Genomic DNA, 17,408 nt, shown 5'->3' on the forward strand with positions numbered 1-17,408 from the left:
AGCTGAATGCTGCTAAATACTTGAAACCATCTTAAGTTTTCTTCTTTCTTGAAACATTTTACTAAAAATGTCCCAGGTACTTTTCTTATTTTTGAACTAGAGTCAGTTGCCTAACCCTGAATCATGTCTTAATTCACCCAAGGCCTCAGGATGTCTGTCCTGAAAAACTGAAATCACTATGTAAAATGGAGATGAAGATGGAGATGGTATAAGAGATTGAACTGACTGTACAAATATCAAGGTACAGCACATAAGCCTAGAAATCCCTTTGTAAAATTCCATCTTGAAATTACTTTCACATTTCTTATTATTTCCCCATCTCTTTGAAAAAGCAGATTGCTTGGTACATTTATTTTAGAATGTCAATACATGGGCTAAGAATTTTTCTTTGCTTTTCCATGTTCAAACTCTTTGGACTTTTAAAAGATCACTGTACATTCGGAACAGTCTTTATTGATTAGACTTTAAATATATAGTTTTTTTGGAATAGGCAGTTACCTTTTACACAAAACAATTTCCTGCAGATTTTGACCTTGTACGTGACTCAGAATGACCTAATTGTGCTTCCAAGAATACCTTTATTTGCAAGGTAGCCATTTGCTGTGAAATTAAATTTCAAACATTTAAAGGCAAAAAATGATGCTTGAATATTACTAGCTTATCACACTAATTACTTTAAGATATTAATATGTTACAGTGCTTAGTTGCTCAACCGTGTCCAACTCTTTGCAATCCCATGAACTGTAGCCCACCAGGCTCCTCTGTCCATGGTGATTCTCCAGGCAAGAATACTGGAGTGGGTTGCCATTTCCTTCTCCAGGGGATCTTCCCAACCCAGGGATTGAACCCAGGTCTCCTGCACTACAGGCAGATTCTTTACCATCTGAGCCACCAAGAAAAGCCACTATGTTACAGTGGTCACTCAGCAATTTTTTTAAAAAAATCCATATAGAGGGTAAAAACACTCAAAATGCAACATTTGGAGAGCATCCAATGTGCTTGGCCAAGGAACATTTCTATAATGCTAAGGGACAGAAATTCACAAAAATCAGCAATCGGTAGGCCATCAAATCTAGGTCAAAATTGGCTGAGTGAGGAATGCTGCCACATGGGTGTACACAATTTTCATTCATATTCAGGTGAAAACTGAACTGGGAGTAGAAGCATAGACACATGTGGAGAGATGACTTGGCGCCTTGCAGCGGAGCCCATATTGGTTCTTCCTCTGGCAAACTGAGGCAACAAAGTAGGGGAATGTTTAACACATGAACGCATTTCAGGCTCCTAATATGTACTGTGTGTGCTAGGCACAAAAGCTGTGGTGGTAAATGATATCATCTAATGGGAAACCTCCCAAAAAAGTCTGAGAAATCTTCCCTTCAAATGTGATGAAATCGGATATTGAGGTGAACACAACAGCAGTAGGCAGAAGTAACATTTTAACCCCCTCTTACTTAACCATGTTGACTTGAACACCATCTCAAAGCCATCAGCGGCTTTTCCTTCCTGCTAATTCAAGTTCTTATCATTTCATTCCATCAATATGAAGGTTTCTAGCTTCAGTAGGAGCTTTCTAAGTGGTTCCCCTGTCGCCAGTCTCTTTGGCTCTATCCACCCATCTTACATAGGCTGGTGATGCCATTTCTCTACTTAAAAATTGTCAGATTCCTCAGAGCTACAAAATCAAGTTCAAACTCCTCACTTTCTTTTAAGGCTACTCCTCTACCAACATAAGATCTACACTTCAGAGGCTGACTTAACACTCAACTCCCCAAATCCATGCTACAGTTTTTCCTCCATCTTTTACTGAGGTTATCCTTTCTGCCTGGAATCTTTTCCTATCCCTCCTTCCAAGAATATCTCATATGGTACCACTTTCATGACTATTTCTTTAACCACTGCAGCTGGGTGAAATTCCAGGCCCCCGCCTTCGCCCTTGGATTCTTTTCATGATTAGTTTGTACCTGGCTTATGGCACATAACACAAGCAGCTTCCTAGGAGGTCAGGCAGGGACCCCCATCTTCCACAACTTTGTATTCGGTGCATTCTTTGCCTAACAAGTAGTAGGTTTCAATAAATATTTGCTGAATGAATAATTTCTTTGAGGAATTGGGTGTACATAGAACTCTTAATGGATTTAACAGGACTTTCAGCATCAAATGATCCCTAACATTTAAAATCCTTGTAGTAAACCATAATCAATAATCCTACAAATTGAGTGCTGCTCCATGCTCTTGTATGAAGAGAAACAGAGGTAGTAAGATTCTCATGACTTGTTCCAGGCCAGGAGCCCTTTTTAGAGCTGTTATTACAAAGCAGCATTTTCTATGTTTATTCCATTGCTGATACCATGATTCACATCAAACATTTCCATGGTTACATCTGTGGTTCACTGTAAGAGGTATTTAGGAAGACTACCTCTAAGGCATCTTTGAAAGATAAGACAATATTCCAAACCATATACAATAGAATATTATTCAGCCATGATAAAGAAGGAAATCCTTTTTTGGCAACATGCATGTACCTTGACAACTAAGTTAGACACAGAAAGACAAATACTGTATCATTTCATTGACATGAGGAAACTGAAAAAACCCAAACCCATAGAAATAGAGTAGAATGGAGGTTACCAGGGACAAGGGAGTAGGGAAAATAGGGAGATATGATCTAAGGGTACAAACTTCCAGTTATAAGATGAATATGTTCTGTGGATATAATGTACAGCATCATAGTGAACAGAGAGTGTTAGTCACTCAGTCATGTTTGACTCTTTTGTGACCCCATGGACTATAGTCCTCCAGGCTCCTCTGACCACAGGATTCTCTAGGCAAAAATATTGGAGTGAGTTGCCATTTCCTCCTGAGGAGATCTTCCCAACCCAGGGATCGAACCCAGGTCTCCTGAATTGCAGGCAGATTCTTTACCATCTGAGCCACCAGGGAAGCCCACAGTGAACAAAACTGTATATATATACTTGATAGTTGCTAAGAGAGTAAGTCTTGAAATGTTCTACAAAAAGAGTAATTATATGAGGTGACAGAGGTGTTAACTAAGCATACTGTGGTAATCATTTCCCAATATATAGTTGTATCAAATCATGTTTTATACCTTAAACTTAACCAATGTTATAGGTCAATTATATCTCAATAAAGCTGGAAAAATCCTTTCTTTGTTGTAATGCTAGCAGAATAAAAATAAACAAAAAATTTTTTCAGTTGCTTGGAAGTTAAAATTGAATTTGCGTCCATATAGAATGCTTTTCTGGCTAAGAGAAAAAGTGAAATAACCAGGAAACTGCAAAAAAAAAAGAAAAAAAACACCCTCTAGAGATTATGTTTTTACAAACGTTGGTAAAAGATTTAAGTTCGTTTACCAAAGCATGTGATAACTATAAACATTAACAACAGAAAAACAACTTCTGGGATAGGTATTTAGCAAATGTTTTCAAACCACATAGAGTTTTTAAATATTCAAACTTCTCAAATGGTTACTTCAGGGTTACTTTTTTTTTTCCATAAAAAGGATGAACAAAAATTTTAAGACAGTATGTGATCTTCAAACAATGTCATCTTAAAAATATAATCTCCAAAATGTATTTGGAATGGAATAAGAGATGATCGATACTACAATGCTGCCTACTCACTGTACCCAGACACATATAAAAGATGGGTGAAGTTTAAAGTCACAGAGAAAAAAAGGTTTTCTGTTTGCATTTCTGCATGCTAAAGACAGAAACCAGAACCTTAGTTTTAACTACTTAGCAGGCAAATCATGCCTAACACACAGGTTATGTCTTAGTTCAAGAAATTCGTTCTATCACTGTGGACTCCATGTTTTCAAGCCACTGGATGGTTTTCAGTGTGGGAATTGCCTTCACTGTCTACTGTGTACCCACAAGAACATGGACAGGAGCAAAAGGCATATCTCTTTTCTACCAATTCCCACTGTGTAAATAAAAATTTGAGTTTCAACTACAATAATATGTCCACTTAGAACAGAAAAAAATCCAACTGAAAGCATATACTGACATGCTTATGAACCAGTAACAGCTGCAAAAATTGATGGATCCTATTGTTACATCTACTTCACTAAACAGATTAGGCATGACACGAAGCCCTGGTGGCTCAGACAGTAAAGAATCTGCCTGCAATGCAGGAGACCCGGGTTTGATCCCTGGGTCAGGAAGATTCCCTGGAGAAGGGAATAGCAATCCACCCCAGTATTCTTGCCTGGAGAATTCCACAGACAGAGGAGCCTGGTGAGCTACAGTCTATGGGGTTGCAAAAGAGGTGGACATGACTTAGCAACTAACCAACACTAAGCCATATTATACAAACTCATCATGAATAATATTGGAAAAAATAATTTACTTGAACTCTAAACAACATGGTTAATCTAAATGGTGGAGATTATTTACAAAATAAAAGGCTGTAGAACAAATGGAACTGTTTACTGACTTTTAAGAAAACAGTATCAAGAAAGATAGGAAAAAGCATGAGTTAAACTTCTCATTACGTCTAGCAGTAAAACTGGACCCTGTGGTGATAACTGAATGCACAGTAATAAAAACACTGAAAACCTAAGCAGGGCTGCAAATCTGGATTAGACAGTAACAGGAACAAAAAACAGAAATTTAAGAAACCAAAGACTTATTATACAGTGGAGGAAATACAGAAAAAAAAATGAAAAGATTATTTAGAAATAATGAGGAAAGAACAGCCAGCTAAAATTCCTCTGGAATATATAACCCTGTAGGTCAACAATCAAGTGGCAGGCTGAGACAGAGGAAAACAAGGCAACCTTGGGGATGTTACAATCAGAAAACTAATCTGTAAGGGCAAAAACAGTAGTGAGTAAACAATGTTATATGAGAAAAGTCATGTTCCTAGAAGAACTAATTGCTATTTCCAGATGCACAAAAGTATCTCGTGTCCACATTTCACAAAAACGTGAAGTAGAGAAAAAGTATTTGTAATGATTATACAGCTATATGACATGAGAGAAATATTAAATGATAAAGTAAAATCAGACATCTATGTCCCTAACATATAAAGAGCTTCTTCGACACGAGTTGACATACAGTAGACAGTGCTCAAACTTCAGATCTCTCATACTAAATGGGGTTCCTGTGACAAAAGGTCCATCTTAATGGTATCAAATTGTGGTTGAAAAATACCTTCCTGGCTATATCACAACTCCTTTCTTACTATGCAGCCAACTGCAGCCTTGGCTGCAAGGGGTAGTGAGAAATGATCTTGAGCTATGCTTCCATAAAACAACATTTTAAATTCATTGGATTAGATTCTGTGTTCCTTTACAAAACTGTATTTGACCCATAACAAGGCTGACATGCTACTGCAATATTTTCAGCTGATCTGTGACAGGTCCCTAGCTGGCCAGTCCCTAGCTGGCCAGGACTTTGTACTAATGAGTATATCTATAACGGCATCAGACATCAAAGAGTTTCTTGCAGTGAAGCTATACATGATCCACAGCCCATTACAATCCCCGATTCTGGCTAGCTAACTCAGTGCTGCAGGGTTGGGAGAGAAGGATGGGCAAGTGAGTAAAGACAGCTCAGTGTTCTGACTCTCAGTGATTAAAAAAAGTGCAGCATCACTAAGTTAGATAACTTGCTCTAAAAATAAAACACCCTGGCCCTTCTTCCTTCTTGTTTTCAAAATTAACAGCCAAAATGATTATCAAAGAAATAAATAAAAGAACTTTAAAGTCTTCATCTAAACACTATATTGTGAAACAACAAATGAGGAAGATATTAGGAAAGGGAAAGATGACTTTTCCCCCTTTCTAAAGTAACAAAAAGTAAAGGAGAACCACACAACGTCGAAAGCAGGGCATCCAAATGTCACATGGGACAGTCTGACCATAAGTGCTGGATGCTTTTGGTTTAGTAAAACAATAGCCCAATGCTTGCTTTGACAGCACATAGTCTAAAATTGGAAAGATACAGAGACTAGATTAGCATGGCTCTCACACAAGGATGACATGAAAATTTGTGAAGCGTTCCATATTTTTGAGCAGTATGTTTCTACATTTCCCCTCAGAACTAAATGAATGCTGCAAAGGTCAAAAACAGAAACAAAATACAATAATCCCAAATGATGTTTTCTCTTATCTCCTTCTTCTCCATGGGAAAAAAGACTGAAATGACTGGAAGGACACTGCAGTTTTCAGGTTCTTTTGATTACTGCTTATGTGACCCTGGGCAAGGGACTCTCCCCTTCACTAGATCTCTAGTTTCCTATCTGCAAATTGTAACAATCTCAACTGAATATTCTACATTCTCACTTTTTGACTTGCTAGGTTTGTGAAGCGCTGTTATGGGTATGAGTACTCTTGTTAACTATTTCAATTATCCGACTCATCTAGCTAGTTGAAGTGAGTTTCAGGATCAGCCATTGCATGGATTTCAGAGCTTTCTCATTACCACACCCAGAGTTTAAAAAAAGAAGAAAAGCGAAAAAACTAATACTCCACTGTATTTCTCAGCACCAAAAAACAGAAGGTGCATGTGCAAGACTAAGAAAGTTCTTTTTAAAACATTTAACTTTGAAATAATTTTATATTTACAGAGAAATTACAAAAATAGTACAGAGTACCCCTGGAGACCCTTAACTCAGATTCCTATGTGTCAATGACTTATACATCCATCATACATACCATAGTTATCAAAACCAGGAAATTAACTTTACTGTAATTCTATTAAGTAAAATTCAATTAAGTAAGACCTTATTTGAATTTCACCAATTTTCCCTCTGATGTGCTTTCTCTGCTCCAGGATCCAATCCAGGATCCCACATCGTATTGGTCTGTCATGTTTATTTAATCTCCACTCTCCAGCAGTTTCTCAGTCTTTCCTTGTCTTCCATGAGCTTGACACTTTGCTTGCTGGCTGCTTCTTCAGGTTGACTCCAGGGTCCTGCTATCAGGCCCCTTCCTTTTCCAAGCACTTCCTTACTTTCTGGAAGCACAAGATGTCACAGATTCATATTTTTCCTGCCTCAGTCAGCATCAATCATTACTCCGAGGATTCCCTGGTTCCTTTAATGGAGAAAGGAATTTATTTGGTGAAAAGACATGTCTGGAATGCTTGTGGTGTGCCAGGATCTATTCCAAGTGCCTTAGGTGGATCATCACACTTGAATGCTTAGGAACTCAGGTGTTAGTCGCACAGCTGTGTCTGACTCTGCAATCCCATGGACTGTGGCCCGCCAGGCTCTTCTGTCTATGGGATTCTCCAGGCAAGAATACTGGAGTGGGTAGCCGTTCCCTTCTCTAGGGAATCCTCCCCAATCCAAGGATTGAACTGCATGGCGAATTCTTTTCTGTCTGAGCCACCACATCTGAACACTCAGGAACTCAGGAGGTGGGTGCTAATAGGAACATTGTTTTCACAGCGGAGGAAATTTTGGAACAGGCAGGGTGGGTACTTATTCAAGACCACACAGCTGGTGAAACCTGACCCATTGGTGGAAAAGCCTAAACAGGGTTAAGGAATAGAGTTGGCACGTGAAAAGTTTCTGGAATATAGTAGTCAATAGAAAGTGAAAGTGAAGTCGCTCAGTAGTGTCCAACTCTTTGGAACCCCATGGACCATAGCCCACCAGGCTCCTCTGTCCATGGGATTTCCGAGGCAAGAATACTGGAGTGAGTTGCCATTTCCTTCTCCAGGGCATCTTCCCAACCCAGGGATCGAACCCAGGTCTCCCACATTGCGGGCAGACGCTTTACATTCTAAGCCACCAGGGAAGCAAGCCCCAGTCAATAGAAGGTAGAGTTTATTACTATTATTATTATTACATGGTTCTCATAAACATAATTTCTGATGGCCTCATAGAATTTGAAAAATAATATATTTTAATTTAAATATATTTATAAAATATCATTCCTTCCTAAGTTTTAAAAGCCTTTTGCATTGCATGGAACAAGTGAAACTTTTTTTTTTTTTAAAGAAACAGTTTTCATTAAATATTCAAAGGACATATACCAACATGGGAATGGTTTCATTGGGTAATGGAATTACAGGTTAGGTTTCATAAGAATTTTTATCTCTATATTACAGTTTTCTAGAAGGCATATTTTTTTATCAGAAAAAAAATAACCATGATAATTGGTATATTTTTAAAAAGTCTATGATGGGAGAAGATCGGGCAGTATTTAGATATATTTTGATACTCTGGGAAAAATCTGAAGCTGACAGGAAGGATAAAGGGAGGGAGAGGTTGACTTTGCAGGATCAGCAAGTGGGAGTGAGAGAGGGAGAGAGGTCTATAAGAAGGCAGAAGGTAAGGCAAGGTTTATGCAGCATACATACAATTCTATAAAGAGTGAAAGGAAATGCACAATGTTGGTAGCGGTACTTGGGATGACATTTTATTACAGTTTATTACACTTTATTTTTATTTTTATCTTCTTGTGTACGATTTTTAAATTTCTTTTGTGTTTTTCCTTCCCTTCATAAAGATGAATAACTTTAAAAATTGAGGGAAACTGTTATTTATCATGAAAACAAAAGGCAGAAAGTCTGTTTCCTGATGCAGAAGTTAGAGGTGCTGGGGGAGGGTGGCGCTGACTCCAGCACACGGGCCACCCCATAGGAGCAGGTGACAAGCTCAAGCACATCACAAAATGTCTTGGGCTTCCCATTCTCCAGGGTTCTGTCTTTCTGGTGGCCAGTTGCTGCTGTTTCTCTCTTATGGTCCATTTTCTCCTCCCTATCTTTCTTGACTGACTGTAAGTAGAGACTTCTAAGATGGATATTTTTCCACATTTTGACAGCTTGGATACTGGGTGACCCTTCAATCAATGGTATGTTGAGGAGATGGTGAATAAAATGAAGATATTTATCGATTTCCACAAAAGGAGAACTGATCACTTTATAGCAGAAAAGCCAGCAAACACCATCTTTAGCAGGTGATAAAGGTTACCATGAGAGAAGAGATACATCAAGTACCCTCAAATATGATATGCACATCATTTCTATGGTTTTCTTGCCAAAAAATGCACGACCTCAATCAAATCATGACATTCCATTCGACAAACCCAAATTGAGAGGCATTCTATGAGATGAGTGACCAGTATTCAGCCAAAGTGCCAAGGTCATGTAGAAAGACTGAGGAACTGTCACAAATTGGAGAAGACTAAGGAGACATGATCACCAAACAGAATGTGGGGTCCTGAACTGAATTCTGGAGCCCAGAAAGGTCATTAGGAGGGAAATTTGTGAAATTCAAATAACGTCTCTAATTTACTTAATAGTATCGAACTGGAGTTATTTCCTGGTTTTGATAACTGTGCTATGCATGGTATGTAAGTTGTTGACATTACAGGAAGCTGGGTGAAGGGTCTGCAGGAACTCCTTATACTATTTTTGAAACTTTTCTGTAAACCTAAAATGACTTCAAAATAAAAACTTTAAAGTGAGGCTGAGCCATCGATATGTATTTACTTAGATGCTGATTCTAATTCCATTTTTCTTTCAAAAGAGATTTTTGAAATGTCCAAAATAGCATTGACTCTTACTGGTCAAAGATACTTCCTTTTTAATGTCAGTAATGTAAGAAGATCCTTAAGTAAAATGTTACTTTCCTTGAGTCTCAGGATGACAGGTGGTGTCTATGTATTCCTTCCGGTGCAGGAAGACCTCTCTGATCCGGCTCATAAATGGTTCTAAAACTTACATAATCCAGAAACCCTTGGGATTATGTTGCTAGGAGTCTTCTGTTCCTGCTAAGTTTTCCCTGAGCAAACAGGGATGAGGTAAATATTCAGTCAAAAATAATCAAATTTTAAATTGATGGAAACTGCTGTGACTACTGATAGTCGCACAGAATATACTGGTAACTCAGGACAAAGTTAACTCAGGACCTACAAGGATATATTCATATCCATATACCTATACAACTGGTTTCACTTGCCGAACTATTATTATTATGCTTGTGATCATATGCAATATTTGAAGACAGTGTGGTGCTGTTTTCTGTTTTTCCTTGCTCAGTTCCCATCTTCTAGGAATGTATATAGGTTGACATGGCTGTCCTGTGACTATGCAGGCTGCTAAGGCCCCTGCCAGGAAATTTTTGTTAAAAAACTACACAAGGTGGTAAGTGGGGTGGGCAGATGTGATGGATGTTGACCTTTCATAATTAGATAATGACAGCATTTATATCCTTCCTGGATAACAAGTGGCAGATATCACACTGCTTCGAGTATAGAGGATGGAGAAGGCAATGGCACCCCACTCCAGTACTCTTGCCAGGAAAATCCCATGGATGGAGGAGCCTGGTAGGCTGCAGTCCATGGGGTCGTGAAGAGTCGGACATGACTGAGCGACTTTACTTTGACTTTTCACTTTCATGCATTGGAGAAGGAAATGGCAACTGACTCCGGTATTCCTGCCTAGAGAAACCCAGGGATAGGGGAGCCTGGTGAGCTGCCATCTATGGGGTCGCACAGAGTCGGACACGACTGAAGCGACTTAGCAGCAGCAGTAGCAAGTATGGACAAAGATAATATTGGCTATGAAAACAATCACAGATTTGGGGTTGGTATTTTCAGTGATGATCTTTTGTTAAAGTCAAGGGACAGTCACTAAAAATTCTAACCTGGATTAAATGTGAACTGTAATATCAAGAATTTGGCACAGAATGGGTTAAGCAATACTTTCTGAAATCAATTGTGCCAAGTGGACTAGGCAACTGAGTTATAAGAAAAACAGCTACATATCAACATGAAATGAGACTCTTTCGTAGCTGGAAATTAATCTATGGGCTGTGATGTCTAGATCTCTAACTGAGGATGGTGCAAGCTTCATCAGTGAATACTCAACATTCATAGAGTGATAGGCCCAGCACTTCAGCACAATGCACAATTAGCCATCAAGCTTAACCTCCTTATTTTGCTAATATTCCCTCATTATGAGATGAGTATAGGATATTGTTAACTACTATGCCTATTATGAAGGCAAAGAACCATCATCATCTGGTAGAGTACTTAGTATTAATGGAATCCTTATAAAAACCAAAAACCAAAAGCAGTCACCCAAAACTCATCAAGTGATTGCTTCAGTTATTTAACCACTCATGGAAGAATAAACGGTACACAGATACATTTCAAAAGTGTTTCAATCACAGAAACTCAAAGTGGGTAGTGAATGCTGCCGTAACCATCGAGGTATGTTATTTGTATATTGTAGATAGGGTAGTAGTACAACCCACTTAGGTCAACGGTTTTCATGCATATCATGGGATGGTTTTTGTGTATATCACGGATAAGGAATAATACAACAGGACTACAAAGCTTTTGTGCAGATATGGAACTGTAATGCATGTGCTATCTAAATGGCAAGTTAATTTCTTTAAGGCATTGTATATTTGAAATTCTAAGATTTTCATTAAAATTTGAGAATGTACAGATTATGCAAATCGTCTTTATCCTGTGTGTCTGGTCATCAAGATTTTAACATATCAAAACTTATTTTAAAAACACTGAATACAGTGAGTAAACAGTGTATTTAAATAATTAAGTGGCTTATTAGTATTCATTGGCCAGTATCTATGTAGTTTTTGAGCTAAACATTTTCCAAGCTTTAAAGTGGTAGTGCAGTATTGCATTTTGTTAACAATCATACTCCGTATTACTTTTCTTCAAAACGTTTCCATTATGGCATTCTTTTGCCTTTAAATGGGAAAATCGATGTGAACTATATCAATGATTAGTAAGATCACATATCTCTTCCTGACAGATGCCTGAAAAGATAGAATTTACAAAGCCTGCAAGGAACTCTATTTGTAAGGGCAAGCCATAAAGACAGTGATGCTTTGCTTGAGGATACGAGCATGGCCCTTTGAAACATGAATGTGTAGTTTTAAATAATAGAGCCTTAACTAAATAACTGTTTTGAAGAACTCCTAAAACAACAGTTTAGTTAATAGTAAGAAGGTAACTTTTCACTTAATTCACTTTTGGGGGGAGGAGGAAGGATGCCACTTGGCTAGTGGGATCTTCCCTGAACAGGGACTGAATCTGGGGCCATGACATGAAAGCACCAGGTCCTAACCACTGGACCGCCAGGGAAATCCTTAATTCATTTTCATAGTGATACATGGTTTTTCATTTATGTCATCTTATTGGAATCTCAGCAATAATCATGGAAGTTAGGGAGAGAAGAATTATCCATGCATTAGAAATGAAGCAACTCAAGCTTTGTCAGAAACAGTAGTGGGGCTGGAACTTCTGAAACAAGATACGTCAAGTGCCTAGTGCAGTGGTGGACCCTCTATATGGACTGGCAAAAAGACATGTCCTTCCCCGCTAACCCCGAACTAGTCCAGTGCTCTTTTCTATTCAAGGCACTGCCCAGACCTTGATTTAAATAATACATAAATGATTTAAATAATATGTAAAATAATTATAGATGAAACTTGAATGAAAATGAAATGAAGAAAGCAGAATAAGCCCTTTAGTCAGAATATCTGCTACAAAAAAGAGCAATTCAGATATTTTCAATGTTAGGAGTTGCCATTATCTTTATAACTAGTGCCCATTCTTGAACTGGAATGGTTTGAAACAAAAACTAGCAATCAAAACATAAGCAAAAGTAACTACTTAAATAGGATATCATGATAAAATGTTTTCTGAATAAGTGATCATACAAAAGAATACATCTCTATTAGCCAATGCAGCCATAAATAAAAATGTTAATGAGATAAAATTGGTCTTGATGAAGTAAAACAGTATTAAGAAATTGAAAAGGTTCTTATTAATATTAATTCATTTTAACATATTTTGGAAAAAAAACCTCAAATGTATCATAGCAAATCTTATTAGTTAAACGAGGAATCTACTACCATTTTTAACTCCTATGCTTTATTTATTTTTATGTTTTTTTAAAATTTTTATTTTTACTTTATTTTACTCTACAATACTGTATTGGTTTTGCCGCACATTGACATGAATCCGCCACAGGTGTACATGAGTTCCCAATCCTGAACCCCTTTCCCACCTCCCACCCCATATCTTCTCTCTGGATCATCCCCATGCACCAGCCCCAAGCATCCTGTATCCTGTATCGAACATAGACTGGCGATTCGTTTTGTACATGCAAAGATGGGCTTGATAAAGGACAGAAATGGTATGGACCTAACAGAAGCAGAAGATATTAAGAAGAGGTGGCAAGAATACACAGATGAACTGTACAAAAAAGATCTTCAAGACCCAGATAATCATAATGATTTGATCACTAATCTAGAGCCAGACATCTTGGAAAGTGAAGTCAAGTGGGCCTTAGAAAGCATCACTATGAACAAAGCTAGTGGAGGTGATGGAATTCCAGTGGACCTATTTCAAATCCTGAAAGATGATGCTGTGAAAGTGTTGCACTCAATATGCCAGCAAATTTGAAAAACTCAGCAGTGGCCACAGGACTGGAAAAGGTCAGTTTTCATTCCAATCCCAGAGAACGGCAATGCCAAAGAATGCTCAAACTACCACACAATTGCACTCATCTCACACGCTAGTAAACTAATGCTCAAAATACTCCAAGCCAGGCTTCAGCAATACGTGAACAGTGAAATCCCTGATGTTCAAGCTGGTTTTAGAAAAGGCAGAGGAACCAGAGATCAAATTGCCAACATCCACTGGATCATGGAAAAAGAAAGAGAGTTCCAGAAAAAACATCTATTTCTTCTCTATTGACTATGCCAAAGCCTTTGACTGTGTGGATCCCAATAAACTGTGGAAAATTCTGAAAGAGATGGGAATACCAGACCACCTGACCTGCCTCTTGAGAAATCTGTATGCAGGTCAGGAAGTAACAGTTAGAACTGGACATGGAACAACAGACTGGTTCCAAATAGGAAAAGGAGTACGTCAAGGCTGTATATTGTCACCCTGCTTATTTAACTTCTATGCAGAGTACATCATGAGAAACGCTGGACTGGAAGAAACACAAGCTGGAATCAAGATTTCTCGGAGAAATATCAATAACCTCAGATATGCAGGTGACACCACCGTTATGGCAGAAAGTGAAGAGGAACTAAAAAGCCTCTTGATGAAAGTGAAAGAGGAGAGTGAAAAAGTTGGCTTAAAGCTCAACATTCAGAAAACGAAGATCATGGCATCTGGTCCCATCACTTCATGGGAAATAGATGGGGAAACAGTGGAAACAGTGTCAGACTTTATTTTTTGGGGCTCCAAAATCACTGCAGATGGTGACTGCAGCCATGAAATTAAAAGACACTTCCTCCTTGGAAGAAAAGTTATGACCAACCTAGATAGTATATTCAAAAGCAGAGACATTACTTTGCCGACTAAGGTCCATCTAGTCAAGGCTATGGTTTTTCCTGTGGTCATGTATGGATGTGAGAGTTGGACTGTGAAGAAGGCTGAGCGCCGAAGAATTGATGCTTTTGAACTGTGGTGTTGGACAAGACTCTTGAGAGTCCCTTGGACTGCAAGGAGATCCAACCAGTCCATTCTGAAGGAGATCAACCCTGGGATTTCTTTGGAGGGAATGATGCTAAAGCTGAAGCTCCAGTACTTTGGCCACCTCATGTGAAGAGTTGACTCACTGGAAAAGACTCTGATGCTGGGAGGGATTGGGGGCAGGAGGAGAAGGGGATGACTGAGGATGAAATGGCTGGATGGCATCACTGACTCGATGGACGTGAGTCTGAGTGAACTCCAGGAGATGGTGATGAACAGGGAGGCCTGGCGTGCTGTGATTCATGGGGTCGCAAAGAGTCAGACACGACTGAGCGACTGAACTGACTGACTGACTGACCCTTAATTTAAGGATAACCATGAATAAAACATGGAAATCGGTATATTTTTTGTTCTGTAATCATATATGTTCTATTCTATGTAATATCTCATCCTCCCTTATATTTTGTTTGTACTCTACTATATAATATTCAGGTTTGATAACCTTGGCAATAAAACTTTCCTTATAAAATGTGCTCACAAATCTGAAATTGGTCAATCAGCTGTTTAGGAAGAACATGATATGAACCTAGTATTGTAGCAGTAAGTTCAAGTTAAAGGTTCAAAATAGACTTTGACTAAGAAAATTCAAAATGCCATCATTTTCCTCCTGGATGATGAGATTTTCACATTTTACTCTCTCCATCTGACTTTATTTACCCTCTGATTGGTCCCTGCCAAGTATCTTTTGGTAACATAGATAATAAGCTATTTCAGTAAGGACTTCTTTAAGTTAATCTGAGGATTATAATCACTGCATTAAAAATCTAAATAATAAATAGAGAAGTAAAGTAAAGCAAGGCTACAGTTTCTCCTACAAAAATTCTTGAACTTTTTTCTCTGCCTATCTTGGTCAGTGAGTTTGATGGGTGTGCTTTAGTCTGGCCTAGTTCTACAAATACAGAGTCTCCATCCTGCCTTAAAAAACAAACTTATCACTTTCATACTATTATTAACTTGACTAATTTCAAAGTACAACATATTTCAAAATGCCCAGAAATCAACAAGTGTCGATTTTAAATGATGTGCATTTAGATGAGACTCACCTTTAGAGAATCAAAACAAGCCACCACGCGACCATTTTCCACATGGCAAATTCTTGGCGGATGGGCAAACTTGCAATCTGCATCAGCTCGAGAGCAGGTTCCTCTCTGAAATTCTCTACACACTTCCAAAGTCAGCCACTTGGCATCACGAACCAGGGCAATACTGACAGCCGTCATATTGAAAGCAAACTTAAAATCAAGTACACCCTCTCTAGAGCACTATTAGTGCTGTTGTTGAAAGGTTAAAAATAAATTCAAGCTAAATGTGAAGAGCTAACAGGCTGCTTTGGTGAAATGCTTCTTTATTAGCACTTAGGGTTGAATTTAAGTCAAATTCGGTCTGAGTGGTCAAACAAAAAGCCCACCGTAAAATAAAAATTGTATCAGAATAACTAAAAATCAAATTAGAGACCAACTCCTAAGAAGGCAACTGTCAACGTTAAGATATTGAGTGTTTTGTTTTTCCTCTGCCAAAGTTACTTCAAATAACTGGCAGAATTTCAAAAGGATTCTGTGCTCTCCAGTTGATGTTTTCAATTATTCTTACAAAAGAGCATATGCTGCTGGCTGCCTGTCAATTTGTGGAATGGTCTCAGATCAAGGGGAGAAAAGGTTTTCTCCCTATATCTTGGATTTAAAGATTAAGATTGGTAGGATATTACAACTGCAAGATTTTTTTGGTTGCAAAATCAGGAGGAGAGAAAATGACTATGAAAATTGAGAAAATTTGGCAGGGTGCAGGGTGGGGAGAGGTGGCAGTGCTGATGGTAGGGAGAGGGGTTTAGAAAGAGACAGCTCTGAGGTGGAATCCAAGCTGCAGCGTTTTCAGAAAAGGCACTTTCCAGAAACCTGCAAAAATAAAATAAATTAAAATTAGCTAATATAACACAATGCTTTTGTTTTAAAGTCTAGATTTGGAAAAGCAGTAACATAACCTCTTTAAAACAGGAAGCATCTAGATACTGGGGCTTCCCCAGTCACTCAGCAGTAAAGAAACTGCCTGCAATGCAGGAGCCACAGGAGACGCAGGTTCAATCCCTGGGTCAGGAAGATCCCCTGGAGGAGGAAATGGTAACCCACTCCAGTATTACTGTCTGGAGAATCCCATGGACAGAGGAACCTGGTGGGCTATAGTCCATAGGGTCGCAAAGAGTCAGACATGACTGCACAACTAAGCACACACGCATTCATCTGCATACTGACGGTGCAGCACAGCACGGTCAGCGGTTGTCAGTAAGGCCATTTCCCAGTGTAGAATTCTACATAGCAAAAGAAAGCCACCTCTTTGACTTACTGTTGAAATATAAGACTTGGCAACAGCCCAATTAAAAAGAAAAAGACTGTTACATTTTGATCTGTTTGGGGGCAGAAATTCATCTGGGGTTCCACTGCGCAGAAAATGTCAGACCCTGACATGACATCCCTTTATGCACCTTTAGACACCTGTGTGTCTCCAGCTTTTAGAGGCTACCAAAGGCCTACCATTAAACTGGCTTTACTATGGTCTGGTTGAAGGCTTGTTCTACCCTCAGAATCCAGAAATCAGAAAGAGGACACTGTGTACTTGAAATGTAATTGTTGATGATCACATAAAACAGTCATGACGTAACTAGCTGGAGGCCCACTGCAAATGAGGTAGGGGAAAGACTGTGAAATGTAAAATGTGCTTCAAGAAAGAAACCCTTGAAATGATGCTGGATTTATTTTTTCCTGTGTATGCTCTATTAGTTCTCAGTCTTTATGAAGGGATATTGAGAAACTCAGAAGGAAGTTTCAGCGTGGACAAATAAGTGAGACAGAATGCACTGTTCTATACACTGGTCATACATTAAATACTGTGCAGTTTTAGGGTTTGCACT

General features: G+C 38.6%; 1 protein-coding gene and 1 non-coding gene across 2 annotated transcripts in view; one reads left to right on the forward strand and one right to left on the reverse strand.

The window, feature by feature from the left end:
• The window catches only part of MBNL3 (muscleblind like splicing regulator 3), a 74,168-nt gene extending 57,847 nt beyond the window's left edge, over positions 1-16,321 (reverse strand). Inside the window, exon 1 of the mRNA XM_040265270.1 lies at positions 15,550-16,321. Coding sequence (XP_040121204.1) covers positions 15,550-15,726 — 177 coding nt within the window. The 5' untranslated portion in view covers positions 15,727-16,321. The remainder of the gene's footprint in view (positions 1-15,549) is intronic.
• On the forward strand, positions 5,933-6,037 carry LOC120882758. The gene has a single exon (XR_005725608.1). It is a non-coding gene; the product is annotated as a U6 spliceosomal RNA (small nuclear RNA).
• Positions 16,322-17,408: the final 1,087 nt, after the last annotated feature.

Source organism: Oryx dammah, unplaced genomic scaffold, assembly GCF_014754425.2.
Source record: "Oryx dammah isolate SB20612 unplaced genomic scaffold, SCBI_Odam_1.1 HiC_scaffold_23, whole genome shotgun sequence".
Classification (NCBI taxonomy): Eukaryota; Metazoa; Chordata; class Mammalia; order Artiodactyla; family Bovidae; genus Oryx; species Oryx dammah.